The sequence below is a fragment of the Thermobia domestica genome, chromosome 1, assembly GCF_964235325.1.
Source record: "Thermobia domestica chromosome 1, izTheDome1.hap1.1, whole genome shotgun sequence".
Classification (NCBI taxonomy): Eukaryota; Metazoa; Arthropoda; class Insecta; order Zygentoma; family Lepismatidae; genus Thermobia; species Thermobia domestica.
Window position 1 is genome coordinate 48,408,398 of NC_137454.1, and position 18,459 is coordinate 48,426,856.

General features: G+C 35.5%; 1 protein-coding gene across 1 annotated transcript in view; it reads right to left on the bottom strand.

Annotated features, from left to right (window-relative positions):
• The window catches only part of morgue (modifier of rpr and grim, ubiquitously expressed), a 54,700-nt gene that overhangs the window by 29,441 nt on the left and 6,800 nt on the right, over nt 1–18,459 (bottom strand). Inside the window, exons 2-4 of the mRNA XM_081757186.1 lie at nt 16,604–16,732; nt 13,171–13,405; nt 10,018–10,207 (exon numbers count right to left, since the gene is read on the bottom strand). Coding sequence (XP_081613312.1) covers nt 10,018–10,207; nt 13,171–13,405; nt 16,604–16,732 — 554 coding nt within the window. The remainder of the gene's footprint in view (nt 1–10,017; nt 10,208–13,170; nt 13,406–16,603; nt 16,733–18,459) is intronic.

The following is an 18,459-nucleotide window of genomic DNA, read 5'->3' on the forward strand; positions in this document are numbered from 1 at the left end:
AAGTAATATATACACATATCACTGACGGCTTTGTAACCTTACTTTCTGATCACTCCTCGTATGAAGTAATATATGCACATATCACTGACGGCTTTGTAACCTTACTTTCTGATCATTCCTCGTATGAAGTAATATATGCACATATCACTGACGGCTTTGTAACCTTACTTTCTGATCATTCCTCGTATGAAGTAATATATGCACATATCACTGACGGCTTTGTAACCTTACTTTCTGATCATTCCTCGTATGAAGTAATATATGCACATATCACTGACGGCTTTGTAACCTTACTTTCTGATCACTCCTCGTATGAAGTAATATATGCACATATCACTGACGGCTTTGTAACCTTACTTTCTGATCATTCCTCGTATGAAGTAATATATGCACATATCACTGACGGCTTTGTAACCTTACTTTCTGATCACTCCTCGTATGAAGTAATATATGCACATATCACTGACGGCTTTGTAACCTTACTTTCTGATCATTCCTCGTGTGACGTAATATATGCACATATCACTGATGGCTTTGTAACCTTACTTTCTGATCACTCCTCGTATGAAGTAATATATACATATTTCACTGACGGTTTTGTAACCTTACTTTCTGATCATTCCTCGTGTGACGTAATATATACATATTTCACTGACGGTTTTGTAACCTTACTTTCTGATCATTCCTCGTGTGACGTAATATATACATATTTCACTGACGGTTTTGTAACCTTACTTTCTGATCATTCCTCGTGTGACGTAATATATACATATTTCACTGACGGTTTTGTAACTTTACTTTCTGATCATTCCTCGTGTGACGTAATATATACATATTTCACTGACGGTTTTGTAACCTTACTTTCTGATCATTCCTCGTATGACGTAATATATACATATTTCACTGACGGTTTTGTTACCTTACTTTCTGATCATTCCTCGTATGACGTAATATATACATATTTCACTGACGGTTTTGTTACCTTACTTTCTGATCATTCCTCGTATGACGTAATATATACATATTTCACTGACGGTTTTGTAACCTTACTTTCTGATCATTCCTCGTGTGACGTAATATATACATATTTCACTGACGGTTTTGTAACCTTACTTTCTGATCATTCCTCGTATGACGTAATATATACATATTTCACTGACGGTTTTGTAACCTTACTTTCTGATCATTCCTCGTGTGACGTAATATATACATATTTCACTGACGGTTTTGTAACCTTACTTTCTGATCATTCCTCGTATGACGTAATATATACATATTTCACTGACGGTTTTGTAACCTTACTTTCTGATCATTCCTCGTGTGACGTAATATATACATATTTCACTGACGGTTTTGTAACCTTACTTTCTGATCATTCCTCGTATGACGTAATATATACATATTTCACTGACGGTTTTGTAACCTTACTTTCTGATCATTCCTCGTATGACGTAATATATACATATTTTACTGACGGTTTTGTTACCTTACTTTCTGATCATTCCTCGTATGACGTAATATATACATATTTCACTGACGGTTTTGTAACCTTACTTTCTGATCATTCCTCGTATGACGTAATATATACATATTTCACTGACGGTTTTGTAACCTTACTTTCTGATCACTCCTCGTGTGACGTAATATATACATATTTCACTGACGGTTTTGTAACCTTACTTTCTGATCATTCCTCGTATGACGTAATATATACATATTTCACTGACGGTTTTGTAACCTTACTTTCTGATCACTCCTCGTGTGACGTAATATATACATATTTCACTGACGGTTTTGTTACCTTACTTTCTGATCATTCCTCGTATGACGTAATATATACATATTTCACTGACGGTTTTGTAACCTTACTTTCTGATCACTCCTCGTGTGACGTAATATATACATATTTCACTGACGGTTTTGTTACCTTACTTTCTGATCATTCCTCGTATGACGTAATATATACATATTTCACTGACGGTTTTGTTACCTTACTTTCTGATCACTCCTCGTGTGACGTAATATATACATATTTCACTGACGGTTTTGTTACCTTACTTTCTGATCATTCCTCGTATGACCTAATATATACATATTTCACTGACGGTTTTGTAACCTTACTTTCTGATCACTCCTCGTGTGACGTAATATATACATATTTCACTGACGGTTTTGTAACCTTACTTTCTGATCATTCCTCGTGTGACGTAATATATACATATTTCACTGACGGTTTTGTAACCTTACTTTCTGATCATTCCTCGTATGACGTAATATATACATATTTCACTGACGGTTTTGTGACGTAATATATACATATTTCATTGACGGTTTTGTTACCTTACTTTCTGATCATTCCTCGTATGACGTAATATATACATATTTCACTGACGGTTTTGTAACCTTACTTTCTGATCATTCCTCGTGTGACGTAATATATACATATTTCACTGACGGTTTTGTAACCTTACTTTCTGATCATTCCTCGTGTGACGTAATATATACATATTTCACTGACGGTTTTGTAACCTTACTTTCTGATCACTCCTCGTGTGACGTAATATATACATATTTCACTGACGGTTTTGTTACCTTACTTTCTGATCATTCCTCGTATGACATAATATATACATATTTCACTGACGGTTTTGTAACCTTACTTTCTGATCACTCCTCGTGTGACGTAATATATACATATTTCACTGACGGTTTTGTAACCTTACTTTCTGATCATTCCTCGTATGACGTAATATATACATATTTCACTGACGGTTTTGTAACCTTACTTTCTGATCACTCCTCGTGTGACGTAATATATACATATTTCACTGACGGTTTTGTTACCTTACTTTCTGATCATTCCTCGTATGACGTAATATATACATATTTCACTGACGGTTTTGTAACCTTACTTTCTGATCACTCCTCGTGTGACGTAATATATACATATTTCACTGACGGTTTTGTTACCTTACTTTCTGATCATTCCTCGTATGACGTAATATATACATATTTCACTGACGGTTTTGTTACCTTACTTTCTGATCATTCCTCGTATGACGTAATATATACATATTTCACTGACGGTTTTGTAACCTTACTTTCTGATCACTCCTCGTGTGACGTAATATATACATATTTCACTGACGGTTTTGTAACCTTACTTTCTGATCATTCCTCGTATGACGTAATATATACATATTTCACTGACGGTTTTGTAACCTTACTTTCTGATCATTCCTCGTGTGACGTAATATATACATATTTCACTGACGGTTTTGTAACCTTACTTTCTGATCATTCCTCGTATGACGTAATATATACATATTTCACTGACGGTTTTGTAACCTTACTTTCTGATCATTGCTCGTGTGACGTAATATATACATATTTCACTGACGGTTTTGTAACCTTACTTTCTGATCATTCCTCGTATGACGTAATATATACATATTTCACTGACGGTTTTGTAACCTTACTTTCTGATCATTCCTCGTATGACGTAATATATACATATTTCACTGACGGTTTTGTTACCTTACTTTCTGATCATTCCTCGTATGACGTAATATATACATATTTCACTGACGGTTTTGTAACCTTACTTTCTGATCACTCCTCGTGTGACGTAATATATACATATTTCACTGACGGTTTTGTAACCTTACTTTCTGATCATTCCTCGTATGACGTAATATATACATATTTCACTGACGGTTTTGTAACCTTACTTTCTGATCACTCCTCGTGTGACGTAATATATACATATTTCACTGACGGTTTTGTTACCTTACTTTCTGATCATTCCTCGTATGACGTAATATATACATATTTCACTGACGGTTTTGTAACCTTACTTTCTGATCACTCCTCGTGTGACGTAATATATACATATTTCACTGACGGTTTTGTTACCTTACTTTCTGATCATTCCTCGTGTGACGTAATATATACATATTTCACTGACGGTTTTGTAACCTTACTTTCTGATCACTCCTCGTGTGACGTAATATATACATATTTCACTGACGGTTTTGTTACCTTACTTTCTGATCATTCCTCGTGTGACGTAATATATACATATTTCACTGACGGTTTTGTAACCTTACTTTCTGATCACTCCTCGTATGAAGTAATATATGCACATATCACTGACGGCTTTGTAACCTTACTTTCTGATCATTCCTCGTGTGACGTAATATATGCACATATCACTGATGGCTTTGTAACCTTACTTTCTGATCACTCCTCGTATGAAGTAATATATACATATTTCACTGACGGTTTTGTAACCTTACTTTCTGATCATTCCTCGTGTGACGTAATATATACATATTTCACTGACGGTTTTGTAACCTTACTTTCTGATCACTCCTCGTGTGACGTAATATATACATATTTCACTGACGGTTTTGTAACCTTACTTTCTGATCATTCCTCGTATGACGTAATATATACATATTTCACTGACGGTTTTGTAACCTTACTTTCTGATCACTCCTCGTGTGACGTAATATATACATATTTCACTGACGGTTTTGTTACCTTACTTTCTGATCATTCCTCGTATGACGTAATATATACATATTTCACTGACGGTTTTGTAACCTTACTTTCTGATCACTCCTCGTGTGACGTAATATATACATATTTCATTGACGGTTTTGTTACCTTACTTTCTGATCATTCCTCGTATGACGTAATATATACATATTTCACTGACGGTTTTGTAACCTTACTTTCTGATCACTCCTCGTGTGACGTAATATATACATATTTCACTGACGGTTTTGTTACCTTACTTTCTGATCATTCCTCGTATGACGTAATATATACATATTTCACTGACGGTTTTGTAACCTTACTTTCTGATCATTCCTCGTGTGACGTAATATATACATATTTCACTGACGGTTTTGTAACCTTACTTTCTGATCATTCCTCGTGTGACGTAATATATACATATTTCACTGACGGTTTTGTAACCTTACTTTCTGATCACTCCTCGTGTGACGTAATATATACATATTTCACTGACGGTTTTGTAACCTTACTTTCTGATCATTCCTCGTGTGACGTAATATATACATATTTCACTGACGGTTTTGTAACCTTACTTTCTGATCACTCCTCGTGTGACGTAATATATACATATTTCACTGACGGTTTTGTTACCTTACTTTCTGATCATTCCTCGTATGACGTAATATATACATATTTCACTGACGGTTTTGTTACCTTACTTTCTGATCATTCCTCGTGTGACGTAATATATACATATTTCACTGACGGTTTTGTAACCTTACTTTCTGATCATTCCTCGTATGACGTAATATATACATATTTCACTGACGGTTTTGTAACCTTACTTTCTGATCACTCCTCGTGTGACGTAATATATACATATTTCACTGACGGTTTTGTAACCTTACTTTCTGATCATTCCTCGTATGACGTAATATATACATATTTCACTGACGGTTTTGTAACCTTACTTTCTGATCATTCCTCGTATGACGTAATATATACATATTTCACTGACGGTTTTGTAACCTTACTTTCTGATCACTCCTCGTGTGACGTAATATATACATATTTCACTGACGGTTTTGTAACCTTACTTTCTGATCATTCCTCGTATGACGTAATATATACATATTTCACTGACGGTTTTGTAACCTTACTTTCTGATCATTCCTCGTATGACGTAATATATACATATTTCACTGACGGTTTTGTAACCTTACTTTCTGATCACTCCTCGTGTGACGTAATATATACATATTTCACTGACGGTTTTGTAACCTTACTTTCTGATCATTCCTCGTATGACGTAATATATACATATTTCACTGACGGTTTTGTAACCTTACTTTCTGATCACTCCTCGTGTGACGTAATATATACATATTTCACTGACGGTTTTGTAACCTTACTTTCTGATCATTCCTCGTATGACGTAATATATACATATTTCACTGACGGTTTTGTAACCTTACTTTCTGATCACTCCTCGTGTGACGTAATATATACATATTTCACTGACGGTTTTGTTACCTTACTTTCTGATCATTCCTCGTATGACGTAATATATACATATTTCACTGACGGTTTTGTAACCTTACTTTCTGATCACTCCTCGTGTGACGTAATATATACATATTTCACTGACGGTTTTGTAACCTTACTTTCTGATCATTCCTCGTATGACGTAATATATACATATTTCACTGACGGTTTTGTAACCTTACTTTCTGATCATTCCTCGTGTGACGTAATATATACATATTTCACTGACGGTTTTGTTACCTTACTTTCTGATCATTCCTCGTATGACGTAATATATACATATTTCACTGACGGTTTTGTTACCTTACTTTCTGATCATTCCTCGTGTGACGTAATATATACATATTTCACTGACGGTTTTGTAACCTTACTTTCTGATCATTCCTCGTATGACGTAATATATACATATTTCACTGACGGTTTTGTAACCTTACTTTCTGATCATTCCTCGTATGACGTAATATATACATATTTCACTGACGGTTTTGTAACCTTACTTTCTGATCATTCCTCGTATGACGTAATATATACATATTTCACTGACGGTTTTGTAACCTTACTTTCTGATCATTCCTCGTATGACGTAATATATACATATTTCACTGACGGTTTTGTAACCTTACTTTCTGATCATTCCTCGTATGACGTAATATATACATATTTCACTGACGGTTTTGTAACCTTACTTTCTGATCATTCCTCGTATGACGTAATATATACATATTTCACTGACGGTTTTGTTACCTTACTTTCTGATCATTCCTCGTATGACGTAATATATACATATTTCACTGACGGTTTTGTAACCTTACTTTCTGATCACTCCTCGTGTGACGTAATATATACATATTTCGCAATTATAGGAAAAGACCTAGGATTAGGAATTAGATTTCTAGCCTTTCAGCATATATGGCCATGTTAGCCCGTCACGCATGAGGGATGACGTACCTCGACGGTCACACATTTCGAGGAAAAGGAAACGGCCTAGAACCTGTATGTTATGTACCATCCCGGCATTTGCCTGGTCTGAATGAGGAAAACTCGCAGGAAAACTACTTACCATGACTGGCCTAAAAAAACCTTCTACACTTTTTCGACCGAGTGCCCCACCGGGAATCAAACCCGGGAATGCTAGCCCCAAAGACGAGAGCGTTGGCGACTAAGCTATATATATGGTGAACTATATGCACCAATAATGCAGAGCTGTTTATATTTTATTTACAGGATTTATGGGAGGTTAAAGTTGGTATCATTGCAAGAAAACAAACTTTTTGCTTATTTTCAGAGCTCTATTTAACTACGTTGACAGCTGAATATGAGTGTGATAGTTTGGACGAACATGAGTGTGATATTTTGGATAAATACTGCTACTTATGTAACAAACAACTTGTGTGAATTTTAAAACCCTGATGTATTTTCTTCCATTTTAAATCATCGCCTTTGTCAACATATATATATATATAAGTGTTTCAAAACAACACTGACAACGTTTGGGAGGTGATTCCTGACACCAAGGTAAAACAAAAAGAATAGGCCAACTTGGATGCACAAATGCTTCCTTTCGGGGTTATAGGCTGCCGAAAGCATAGGATGGTACCTAACATAATGTTCTCGAGCTGCTTCCTTCCCTCCCCATTCCTTTTCCTTCTCTGAATTCCCTGGACAGTGTGCTCGCCGAGGGACAGTCAACCCTCATACGTGACCGGCTAACATGTCCACAAACGCCGAAAGCCTAGAAATCTAATCGTTTTGGATTTTCTCGAAAACCACGATTCACTCATATTTTGTTTGACTTAATTACATTTATTGATTAATGTATGTCTAATGTTCAGAGATTTTGTTTTTTGGTTTGTGAAACGTTAATTATATTGTAGAATTTTCATAACTTATTCTATCTCATCACGTACATATAATTTGAAGTTCAACCTTCTTTCTCATATCGCCAGAGATTTACAATTTAAGGACAAAGAGCAACTTTCTACTTCTAACACATAGTTGTGATTTTAACGGGACATTATCTCTACACAAACTTTACTTTGTCACATTGTATCTATGTAGATTTTCTATTATAAATATAAGATAGATATAAAACGTTCTCACTATTGTTTGTACACACTCGTAACATAAGAATAGAATGATTTCTTAGCGAGTTTTATTTATTCCATTTACATTTCGTCCTTTAATAAATCTGAGGTTTTCGTTTGTGATTTTTTTTTGGGGGGATAAGGGTAGGTCTGGGGTGGGATGCTCATGAGGGCGGTGAACAAGTCTACCAAAAGAGCACCCACACAGACTCCTGCCACTGAGACAAGAAAAAAACGTTTTCTTGAACTTTCGCCTATCAGACATAGTTTTGGTAGGTGCCGAAAGCGTGGGAAAATGAATGTGGCCTTGTTTCAGTGGCAGGAGTCACCTCCCCACCCGATATATGTAGGGTAGAGTGGAGACAACTGGGACGCCAAATCAACTGGGACATTAGTTGCTGGTACCATCTGGTGGGAGTACCGAGAATTTTTTGTAGTACTGTGGACGCAGTGTCAAACGGTCATGTAAACAGTTATTTATGGCATGTGAGTCGCACAATCTAACACGCACAAAGAACAGGGAAGCAAGAAGAACACTTTTGGCAGGTAAAAGTAAATTCTTTGTGTCATATTATGAATGCAATTTCCCCCTTAGAACACTTATGTATTCTTAAGGCGAATATCTATGTTCAACATGTGCTTTTAGGGCTCCAACACAGGAAGCCGGTTCCATACGCTAGGTTACGCGGGTTTGAGTAAGGAGATGGAATGTGAAATATGGTTGTGTGTGGTCAACTGGGACATTTCGCGTGGGGACAACTGGAACAATGTCCCGGCTGTTCCCACTGAATACGTTTTTGTATGTAATGCTTTTAATAATGTAAATAGCTTAATATATTCTGTTTATGTAAACCTAATGGCAGTAAATCGTAAGTACTGTATTACAGGCATTGTTTTCCATTAATAATCAACTTCACATTACCATACTTTAATTTCATCGCCTTGTGACTAGTTTAATCGGCCTATCTACTGATCGGATGCTTCATATTCACAAATTTTTCAAATTAGAACTAATAACAATAAAAGTTAGAGGCATTCTCAACATTTTTCTCATAATTTTTGCCGATAGGTTTAAAGGTTACTTGTACAAGTTCGATCACTAAGAGTAGCGATTAAAAATAGAAAAAATGAAATGAAATCTTCAAGTTTAACGTCCCACGGTTATGCCGGTTAGGCTAAAGGAACGGTGACAATGAGAAATGAGTGAAATGGTGGAATGAAAAAAGTGGGAGGAAACGGGAGAACCCCGAGCACGGTGTTTGTCCACCACAAAGTCCACACGGCGCGAGCTGGGATCGAACCAATTAAAAATAGGTCCTACGTATGATGTTTATATAGTCATATATTTAAAACTGATACTAGTTTGCCGTGTAATGTTGACCATTTAATGTAAACTCCCCATTTTTTTTTACATATATATTACTTTGTCCCATTTGACCCTAATAGGTGTCCCAGTAGACCTGCCAATGTGGACAAATGGAACAAAATGCATTGTCGAAATAATTTCAACAAATTTTTAATAAAGTACAATTTCTATTGACTTCCAAAAAAATGTGAACTGTTCCCAAAAGATCAATCTTGAATATGCCACCTTTAGTTTCTCAATTGAAGCGAAATTGTAAGTTTAAAACGTCTGAACGGAAAATTGTCCCATTTGCCCCCACTCTACCGTATATGTATATATATATATGTATATGGCCTATCGAACCCGGAGGGGTTCACAGAAGTTCTCCTTTGACTTCTGTCCTACGATAGAAAGAACAAAACCCTTAGAATCTGGACACTTTTTTGTTACCAGAACTAAACAATTATTACATGTTTTACTCTTATAATATTTAAAGAAAGCACTGAAGACGTTACTTACAACTCAGTGTAGACTTTAAACCAATCATTGACAAGAATCATAGGTTTATACAGCGGCCACCTCATAAAGGTATATAGCCTCCATTTCTCTTCTCCAACTTGTGTGTGAAGCAGACGCTGCCATCGTTTGCATACATTTCCTACACTCCACAACGATATGTCGTCCAAATAAGAGAATACCTTAAGAAGAACTGGAAGAGAACAAAAATCTTAAAACTTGCATCCACAAGCAATTTGTTCAAACATTTATCCATACAAGAACTCAAAATTGAGGAGTTCGGTGTAATAATGGCGTAAGCGAGTTTACGCCTTTTTTGCATCAAACGCATTTATGGCTTTTGACATATTTCAATTCAATATCGGAATAAAATGCTGCATATTACATTGTTTTATGAAAGAAAAAACACTACTTAAATTTTCAACATCGTTTATCTCCAACTGTATGTTTCAGACTTACGCCCTTACAGCATCAAACTCCTGAATCACAGTAAGAACGAGTGTACCTAATTACAATGTTCATACTTTTCAAACTAACTGAAAACCCATTCTTCCACATTTCAATCAAATTGACATAATAAAAACCCAGTTCAAGGTATGTACGAACTACATTCAAAAGGTTGTTTCAAATAGATCAGTCGATTTCCCGTGATCCGGTTCCAAATAAGATTACTTTCATTTTTATATTTACAGAAGATAATGAAGTGCAACAAAACCTAGTAAGTGGTCCACGTGTCTAACCCGGTTTATATTTTTAATGTGGTCCGGTACCTAATGATTCACATACACTGGTTGACAATTGGTAGGAATGAAACACATTTTCAATCAGAAGTTTTGAAAACGTGGCTATGTAGTGGCATAAATATATCAGCAGAGGCCACTAGTGAGCCATTACATCCTAAAGGAGAGGCAACCCTGCTATGCAAGGTTCCTGCTCGCGAACAAATGCCAGATTGAGTCAGAAGGTTACACTTAAAAGACGCAGCCAAGCACGACAGTCGCTGCTGTTAGTACAATACTGCAGTGCAAGTTAATTGGTCTATTGGAAAATGGCGCAAAGGGTTCATCTCAGTGATTATGATCGTGGAAGAGCCACTGGTCGTTTTTAAGCAGGTAAAAGTGTTACGGAGTTTGCACATGTGATGGAAGTAGCACAAAGCTTTATTTCCGACTGAAGAAAGCTGGTGTGACCAGATGTACGTGTGGATGGTGGAGATCATGGTAGGATTACAGCTTGACAGGATTGCTATATTGGCCAATGGGCCTGAAGGAATAGATGTGCCACTCCAGCGCAAGTTGCTAGTCAATATGCCAGGCGTCAGGTGTTCGTGTGTCCCCCGAACAATTTCACGACTCAGTAGTGTCGGGTTGTATGAGTGGAAGCCCGTTAAGTGTGTTCTAATATCCCCCACTCATCGCCGTGTCAGATTACAGTAGTGTATGGTATACATAGTGATTGGGACGAGGAAAACTAGGGAAATGTCATGTTCTCAGATAAGTCATGGTCCAGTGATTCTGTTATCAATTGGTATGACGAGAACAAGAAATGCGTCACCATTCATCAAACATCCGTGAATGGGATGGGTATGATGGCAATGATGTAATGATATGGGCGGACATCATGATAACTGGAAGAACACCACTGCACATTTTTGCAGGTGGATCTATATCCAGTGAACGGTATTGTAATGAGATCCTGCCGGGATATGTTCGTCTTTTTCGTGGTGCAGTGAGCCCAGAGTTCGTGTTCAACTAACGACCACACAGAACCGCCCAACTTGAAGAAAGCCTGGAGCGTGAGAATGTCTACCTCATGAACTGCCAACCGTATTCTCCTGATATTAATCCCATTGTGCATGCCTGGTATGCTCTTGGACGACGAGATGGACACAGAAATCTACTACTTTTCACCCTTCAGGACCTGAAAAGTGCCCTAAGGGAAGAATGAGACGGTATACCCGTGGAACTCATAAACTCTCTCGTGAACAGCATGGCAAATAGATGTGCACTTAGTACCCCAGGTGGTCATAAGCATTACGGATTTGCTCCGAACTCCTCTCTATTCATGACACTTGACATATCATGCCATTACTTCATAGTGCTCTCCATATGTCTGGTTTCTCACGTCCTGTTCCTTTCCATGATGACAAATGCATCCCGTATTTTGGCAATAAAGCTTGCATAATATCTGTACTCATATATTGATCACTTACTGCACCCTGATTATGTTACAGAACATTATAGCTGAAAATGTGTTTCAACCCTAGCAATTGTTAACCAGTGTAGATAAAATCATGGTATTATATTTAACTTATAAAGTAAGTATCACCACAATTCAACATTTTCCGCGAAATATACGGATCTATTGTTGATACTGCTGTTCTATACTTTATTTCTTTTTCCCCTTTCTTCATACTTCTTCTATCTGATGAAGTATTTTAGTCTAAGAGTTCATAATGTAGCTTAAACATAATGCTTGACGCCCTTTTAATAGTTAAAACACAATTAGAAGTATCCTACGTATAATGCTGTAGACAGATTCAAACTATTTCAACGAACTACCATCATCTTCGTCATGTAGATTGGAAACAAAAAACTTAAGTTGTTGAAGACTTTCCTTGACATTATGAAGTTGCATCGATTCGAAGTTTCTAGGGGTTTATGTAACTGTCGTTTCCATTTTAAGTGAATACATTTTGTACAAGTGCAAGTTTGATCATATAGTCACTTTTCCTTTTGTTAAGAAGTTCAGAATGTAATCATTTTACTTGAACATTCACTTCTTGCTCTTACGGACTTCTCTTTAATGGATATCAGAAAGAACGGACAAAATGTGGACCAGCCGATTCAGTTTGAAAGTCCTTGTTTTAAATTTAAAATATTAACTTTACTGTACTATTTAGAGAGTACAGATATTAAACACTATAATATTGGATAATGTACAAAATTATAAGTGCAAAACTATATTATTCTTTTGTTTCGTAATGTAATTGTGGATGCTCTAAGAAAACACCGCTGATGAAGATGGGAGCTGCCAATGAAAATTTTCGCAATTACTAAGTAACAGACATGTACCAAGGTTAGTCCAAGTCAACATTTGTCAGTTTAGCTCCTTACGTTAAGATAAATTTACTTACACTCTACGAATAGAACTCACCTTCCGGTGGAAGACATTCAATGAGACCAGGTGTCAAGTTGTCTAGTTCCCTGGGCGAAGTCAACATCTGAATTCTCTCCGCCAGTCGGTCAGGCCTGTTTGGAGCTACGGGGGGTGGAGCTGGAGCGGCAGCCGAATTCGGTGGCATGTGGTACATAATCAAGCTCTGACGCCTTTCCATTGCGTAATACAAATCTGTTGGTTCATCATTTCCAGAATCGCCATCGTCCGTTTTCTGTAAAATAATAATAATAATAATAATAATAATAATAATAATAATAATAATAATAATAATAATAATAATAATAATAATAATAAATCTCATAACGATTTTTCAGTTTGTTGCTACAGTATGTAATAGGGATTCCTATTCTCTGCGATGCCTACTTAAACATGACAAATAGAAAATATAAAGAAAGGGGATTATTGCAGATCTTTCTTGTATAATTTATCAAAATTTTGTATGTCTAAATGAGGTCAATACCACTTATTTAAACAGAAACATTATCAGCGGTATAAGGAAAAAATACGGAATTATATAAGAACAAAGACATGGTATTACGATTATCGGCTTGAGCAGTTTCACGGTTCAACTCCAAAGACTGTCATTAGATCCTGATAAAATTTATATAGAATCTCATCATCATCGAAACTAAATCATCATCATCATCATCATAGATATTCTGCCATAATTGGCAGGTCACTTGCTTCCATGCTTCACGGTCTTCCGCTGACCTCTTCGTCTTCACGTACGATTTCTCTGTTTTGATATCATCATTCTTTCGCCCACTCCCTCTCTTTTCTGCCACTATACTCTCTAGCACGTCTCTAATGATACAGATTCTTCTTAGCCAATGTCTCAACCAGTTTCTCTTCCTCTTCTTAATAACTTCTAAAACTGTTCTTTTCTCCCCCACCATTTCTAAGATCCTCTCATTCGTTTTCCGCTCGACCCAGTTAATTCTTCCCATTTTTCTCCACACCCACATTTCAAAAACTTCTAGTCGTTTTTCATCATTTTTGCGCAGTGTCCATGTTTCTGACCCATACAGTATAATGCTCTATATGAAGCATCTTATAAGTCTTTTTCCTAACTCTTTATTCAAGATCCCACAAAAACAGACTCTTCTTCATCCTTAGGACTTCCTTCCCTATTCATATCCTTTCTTATTTTTCACATTCGCACTTCATATCATCATTAATAATAATACTCAGGTATCGAAAACTAACAATGATCTTCTATCTTTGAAACTAAAAAGGAACATACGTGATGAAGTTATGTATAAGCATGCATACTATGAAGTTGGTTAATGACGATATTAACACTATGAACCACTGAGGAATTTCATAGTCTAGCTCCGATGGCTACCATCAAATCTTAATGAAATTTATATCAAACTACCACGAGAACATATTATTTCAAACAAAAAATAATTCAACAAAATTGGTGCACCTGTAACGAAATTATGCACCATCATACAATTATGATATGAACAATGTCAGCCACTGACAAGTTCTACGGTCTATCTCCGAATACCATAGATCCTCATGAAATTTATGTGGAACCACCGGAAAAGAATATTCTTTCAAACAAAAAAGAAAATGTTCTATTTGCGCGAATGTAGGCCGCGCTCTTTTTTCCTACATTTTGGCTTGAAAAATCACGGTGCGACCTATAATCGAGATTGCCTCCTCACATAATTCGTCAATTTCAAAATTACATGTACACTCATGTCCAAAATGATTGTCGTATATCTATAACTGTCTTCTTGTAAGAATATAATATGATAATGACTTTGCAGGGTATTAAAAGTACTGGTACGATGTGTATAATCGAGAAATGTATATTTGTGGAAAATTTCATAGGAAAAGAATTATAAATACGAAAAGTAGAATGAGTAAAACAAAATGTTGCTAAATGGACAGGAAAGTCTTATTTACGTTTTATTGTTCTTATTTACTGCTCTTTTCACATGAAATTTGCCACATACATCTCTTTACTGATTATACACATACTAACATTATAAGAAATACCAGGCGAATTTGTTATCAAATTATATTCCTACAACAATATATTTATAGACATGCGACACGAAGAAACTAGCAGAAAAACATCTTCTTCGCAAAAATTGCCACCTTTCTACTTGAACTTATTACTGAAACCTGTCCTGTTGGTGATGAGTCATCACGGGAGTTGGGGGAGAGAAGCAACTCAAAGTACTGTCTAATTGAACTTTCTCGTAAATGTAGTAGTAAAGCTTATATTCGCGCAAATACGGTATTAAAATTGGTGCACCTGCGTCGAAGACTTGTCCTAGAACATACGCACAAAACATTTATATATATATATATATAAACGGGTTGAATTGAAACCTTGTCCTTTTTAAAAAAATCGGTTAAAAAGACGTATGTATTTCAGTTCAGAGAGGATAAGAGACGTCACATTATGTCTACATTAAGGCATTCAAGACGTTGTACCTCAACTGATTTAAGAGTTAAGAGCCTAAGCACAAATCATGACACAACACACTTAAATATAACTTAATGCATCTTTATCCTATTATTCTACATTGTTGCATCACATGATCTCTAAATCTCAAACAACCTTATTATTTCAAAGTTGCCTTCATTATTGAATATTACTATTTGGTTTCCCTGGCACTAAAGAACTTTTCAATAATTTCCCTGACAAAAATCAAATTCCCTGACTTCCAAGCTCTGGAAACCCTGTTAATTATACGAAGCTCATGCAAAAGGTTGTTTCAACATTCTACAAAAGCGCTCTTCCCAATATTCTTAATCTATGTAGTTGCTGTGAAGATTTATTGTTGTTGTTTGGTCATTGTAAATACTGTAATCTCTGAATCATAGTCCGTTTCATAATAAATTTTCTAGAAGTACTTGGTTCGAAGATGATTAACAATATTATCATCCTAAAGAGTACCGAATAATGCATAAATATAAGATTATCTTGTTTAATCCCTTATACGGCGTTGTTAATAATCAACCCTTAGGCATCTGCTATACATTTTCTTATTAAGTCATGTGGGGTTCTCCTTTTTCAAAACTGTAACACCATGTTTTAGAGCTCCTTTGTGACTAAGCGGTTAGCGTACGTGCCTTTGGTGTGGGAGACCCGGGTTCGATCTTAGACTGGAACTCATATGGTTCGAATCCCACGTTAATCGGTAGATCCACGTCTCATATAACCTCGATGCTGAACAGGACATTAAACTCAAAATCAACTCAACTCCCCATGTAACAACTGAGGACCGCAACCACTAATTTTGGCAGAACATTAAAAACTTGTCTAACTCCTTAAGAAAAAAGAGAAACTTTATATTAAAATTGATCTGTATCACATAATTAAATCTCAGTTAAGGTTACATCATGAAAGTAATCAAAACTTTTCTTGAAACATAAAGACACAAACCTCGCTAAAAATAGCCATGGCTTCTGGTTGACTTAAATCTTCCGGAAAGAGGAAAGCGTGGCAAGTGGCACACACCGGTTCTTCGAAACATGGGCCATAATATCCATTGCACAAGTAGCAGGTTGTATGCTGAAAAATAAAACAGAATGCATATTGAAAGACATTTCTTTAACATCTAAATGCTCTATTTGACACTATATTAGAAGGAAAAATCAATAAGACGTGCAAAAATTTATATAAGAGAGCATTGGAAAATATTAGAGCCCGAAAAGACCCGTTATGCTTTTAAGGGTTGCACCCTCCTTTATATATATATATATATATATATATATATATATATATATATATATATATATATATATATATATATATATATATATATATATATATATATATATATATATATAAAAGTTTTTGAGCTTTTTGTTAGTATCTCATTGGAACAACTAAGGTGATCACATTGAAAGTGATTTTTATCAGATTTTGGACTTCCCTTGGGCAAATTAGATGCTTTCACGTTAAGGTACAACAATATTTAACATATAAGACCTTTATAAAGTTCTGAATGTACTGAATAAATAAATAAATAAACTTACCTTAGCTTGAGATAATTATATAACAAATTAATGTATGGATTATGCTTATAGCCTATTTGAAATAAAATATGGAATTTTATATTTTAGAAAGTACTTTTCGTGAGTAGTGTGCTCGCCGACTTGACGACACCAAGAGACGTTATCCCTCATACGTTTGACGGGTTTAAGGACATAGGTTCTGGTACTATCAGTAAATATGTAAATACATTAGTAAAACTATTAGTATTGTTTCTTACCTTTAATGGTACGGTAACACAAGTATTCTTCAGTAAAATTTGGTTTTCCAACTACAGCAGTTTAGTTCAGTCATTTGTTGCTACTCTTTAAATAAGCATTCCGTAGAATCAACACCAGTAAGAGCGTAAAAATCCTTGTAAAATTTAAGACTACGTAACGCTTACTATTTCAAGTGCTGAATTCAAACTTCCGTACTAGTAGAAGTTTCTATGTACAGTACAGAAAGATGCATTTTCGGAAGAAAGAAAAAAAAAACGTCGTGAAAGAAGTGCTTGGGAAATCCCGTAATTGAATGCACAAAGCATCACAAGTGAATACTTCAACAATAAAACTATTTCACCCTGGAAGATGTTTAATTTAATTTAAGACATTTTCTTTATAAAATATGAATTACATCTTTGTTTTAAATTAATATATTTGGTATTGATAATTGGAGAACGTCATTGAGGCTCCTGGGATGACGATCTATATTTGTTCGTTTGTCTACCTATACCACGGGATAGGACGTTTGGGCGCGGACGTTTTGGCGCTGCCGTTTGGGCGCAAAGCCGTTTAGGCGCCAGACGTTTCGGCGCGAGGTACATAGTAAAAATCACAATTTACGACATATAAAGTAAGCTAGGCACTGAAAACTAAGCGCCAATCAAGATATATACATTTCCTACACTTCTATCTTTATCTCACCTCATTTATCTGTATATTTTCTATCTCTATCTTATTTATTCATCTAAATTAAATAGTTTAATGCGTTTGTGGCATTTGTTGCCTAATCTCGTCATGGATTGATTTTTCGCTTGTTCACGATTCTTGTACTTCTGATCTAATGTTGATCTAATTTTTGTAATATATAAGAAAGCTAGGAAATGAAGGAATCAGACGAACTGCTAATAATTTTCTTAATGTTAAATAAAACATATTGCTTTAATTTTTGTATTTTTTTAAAGAAAGTTAATAATTACATATTTATGAATATTAAAATTTGTTTTCTTTCGTATTACGTTTGCCAAACTCTTCTCTTCCTTA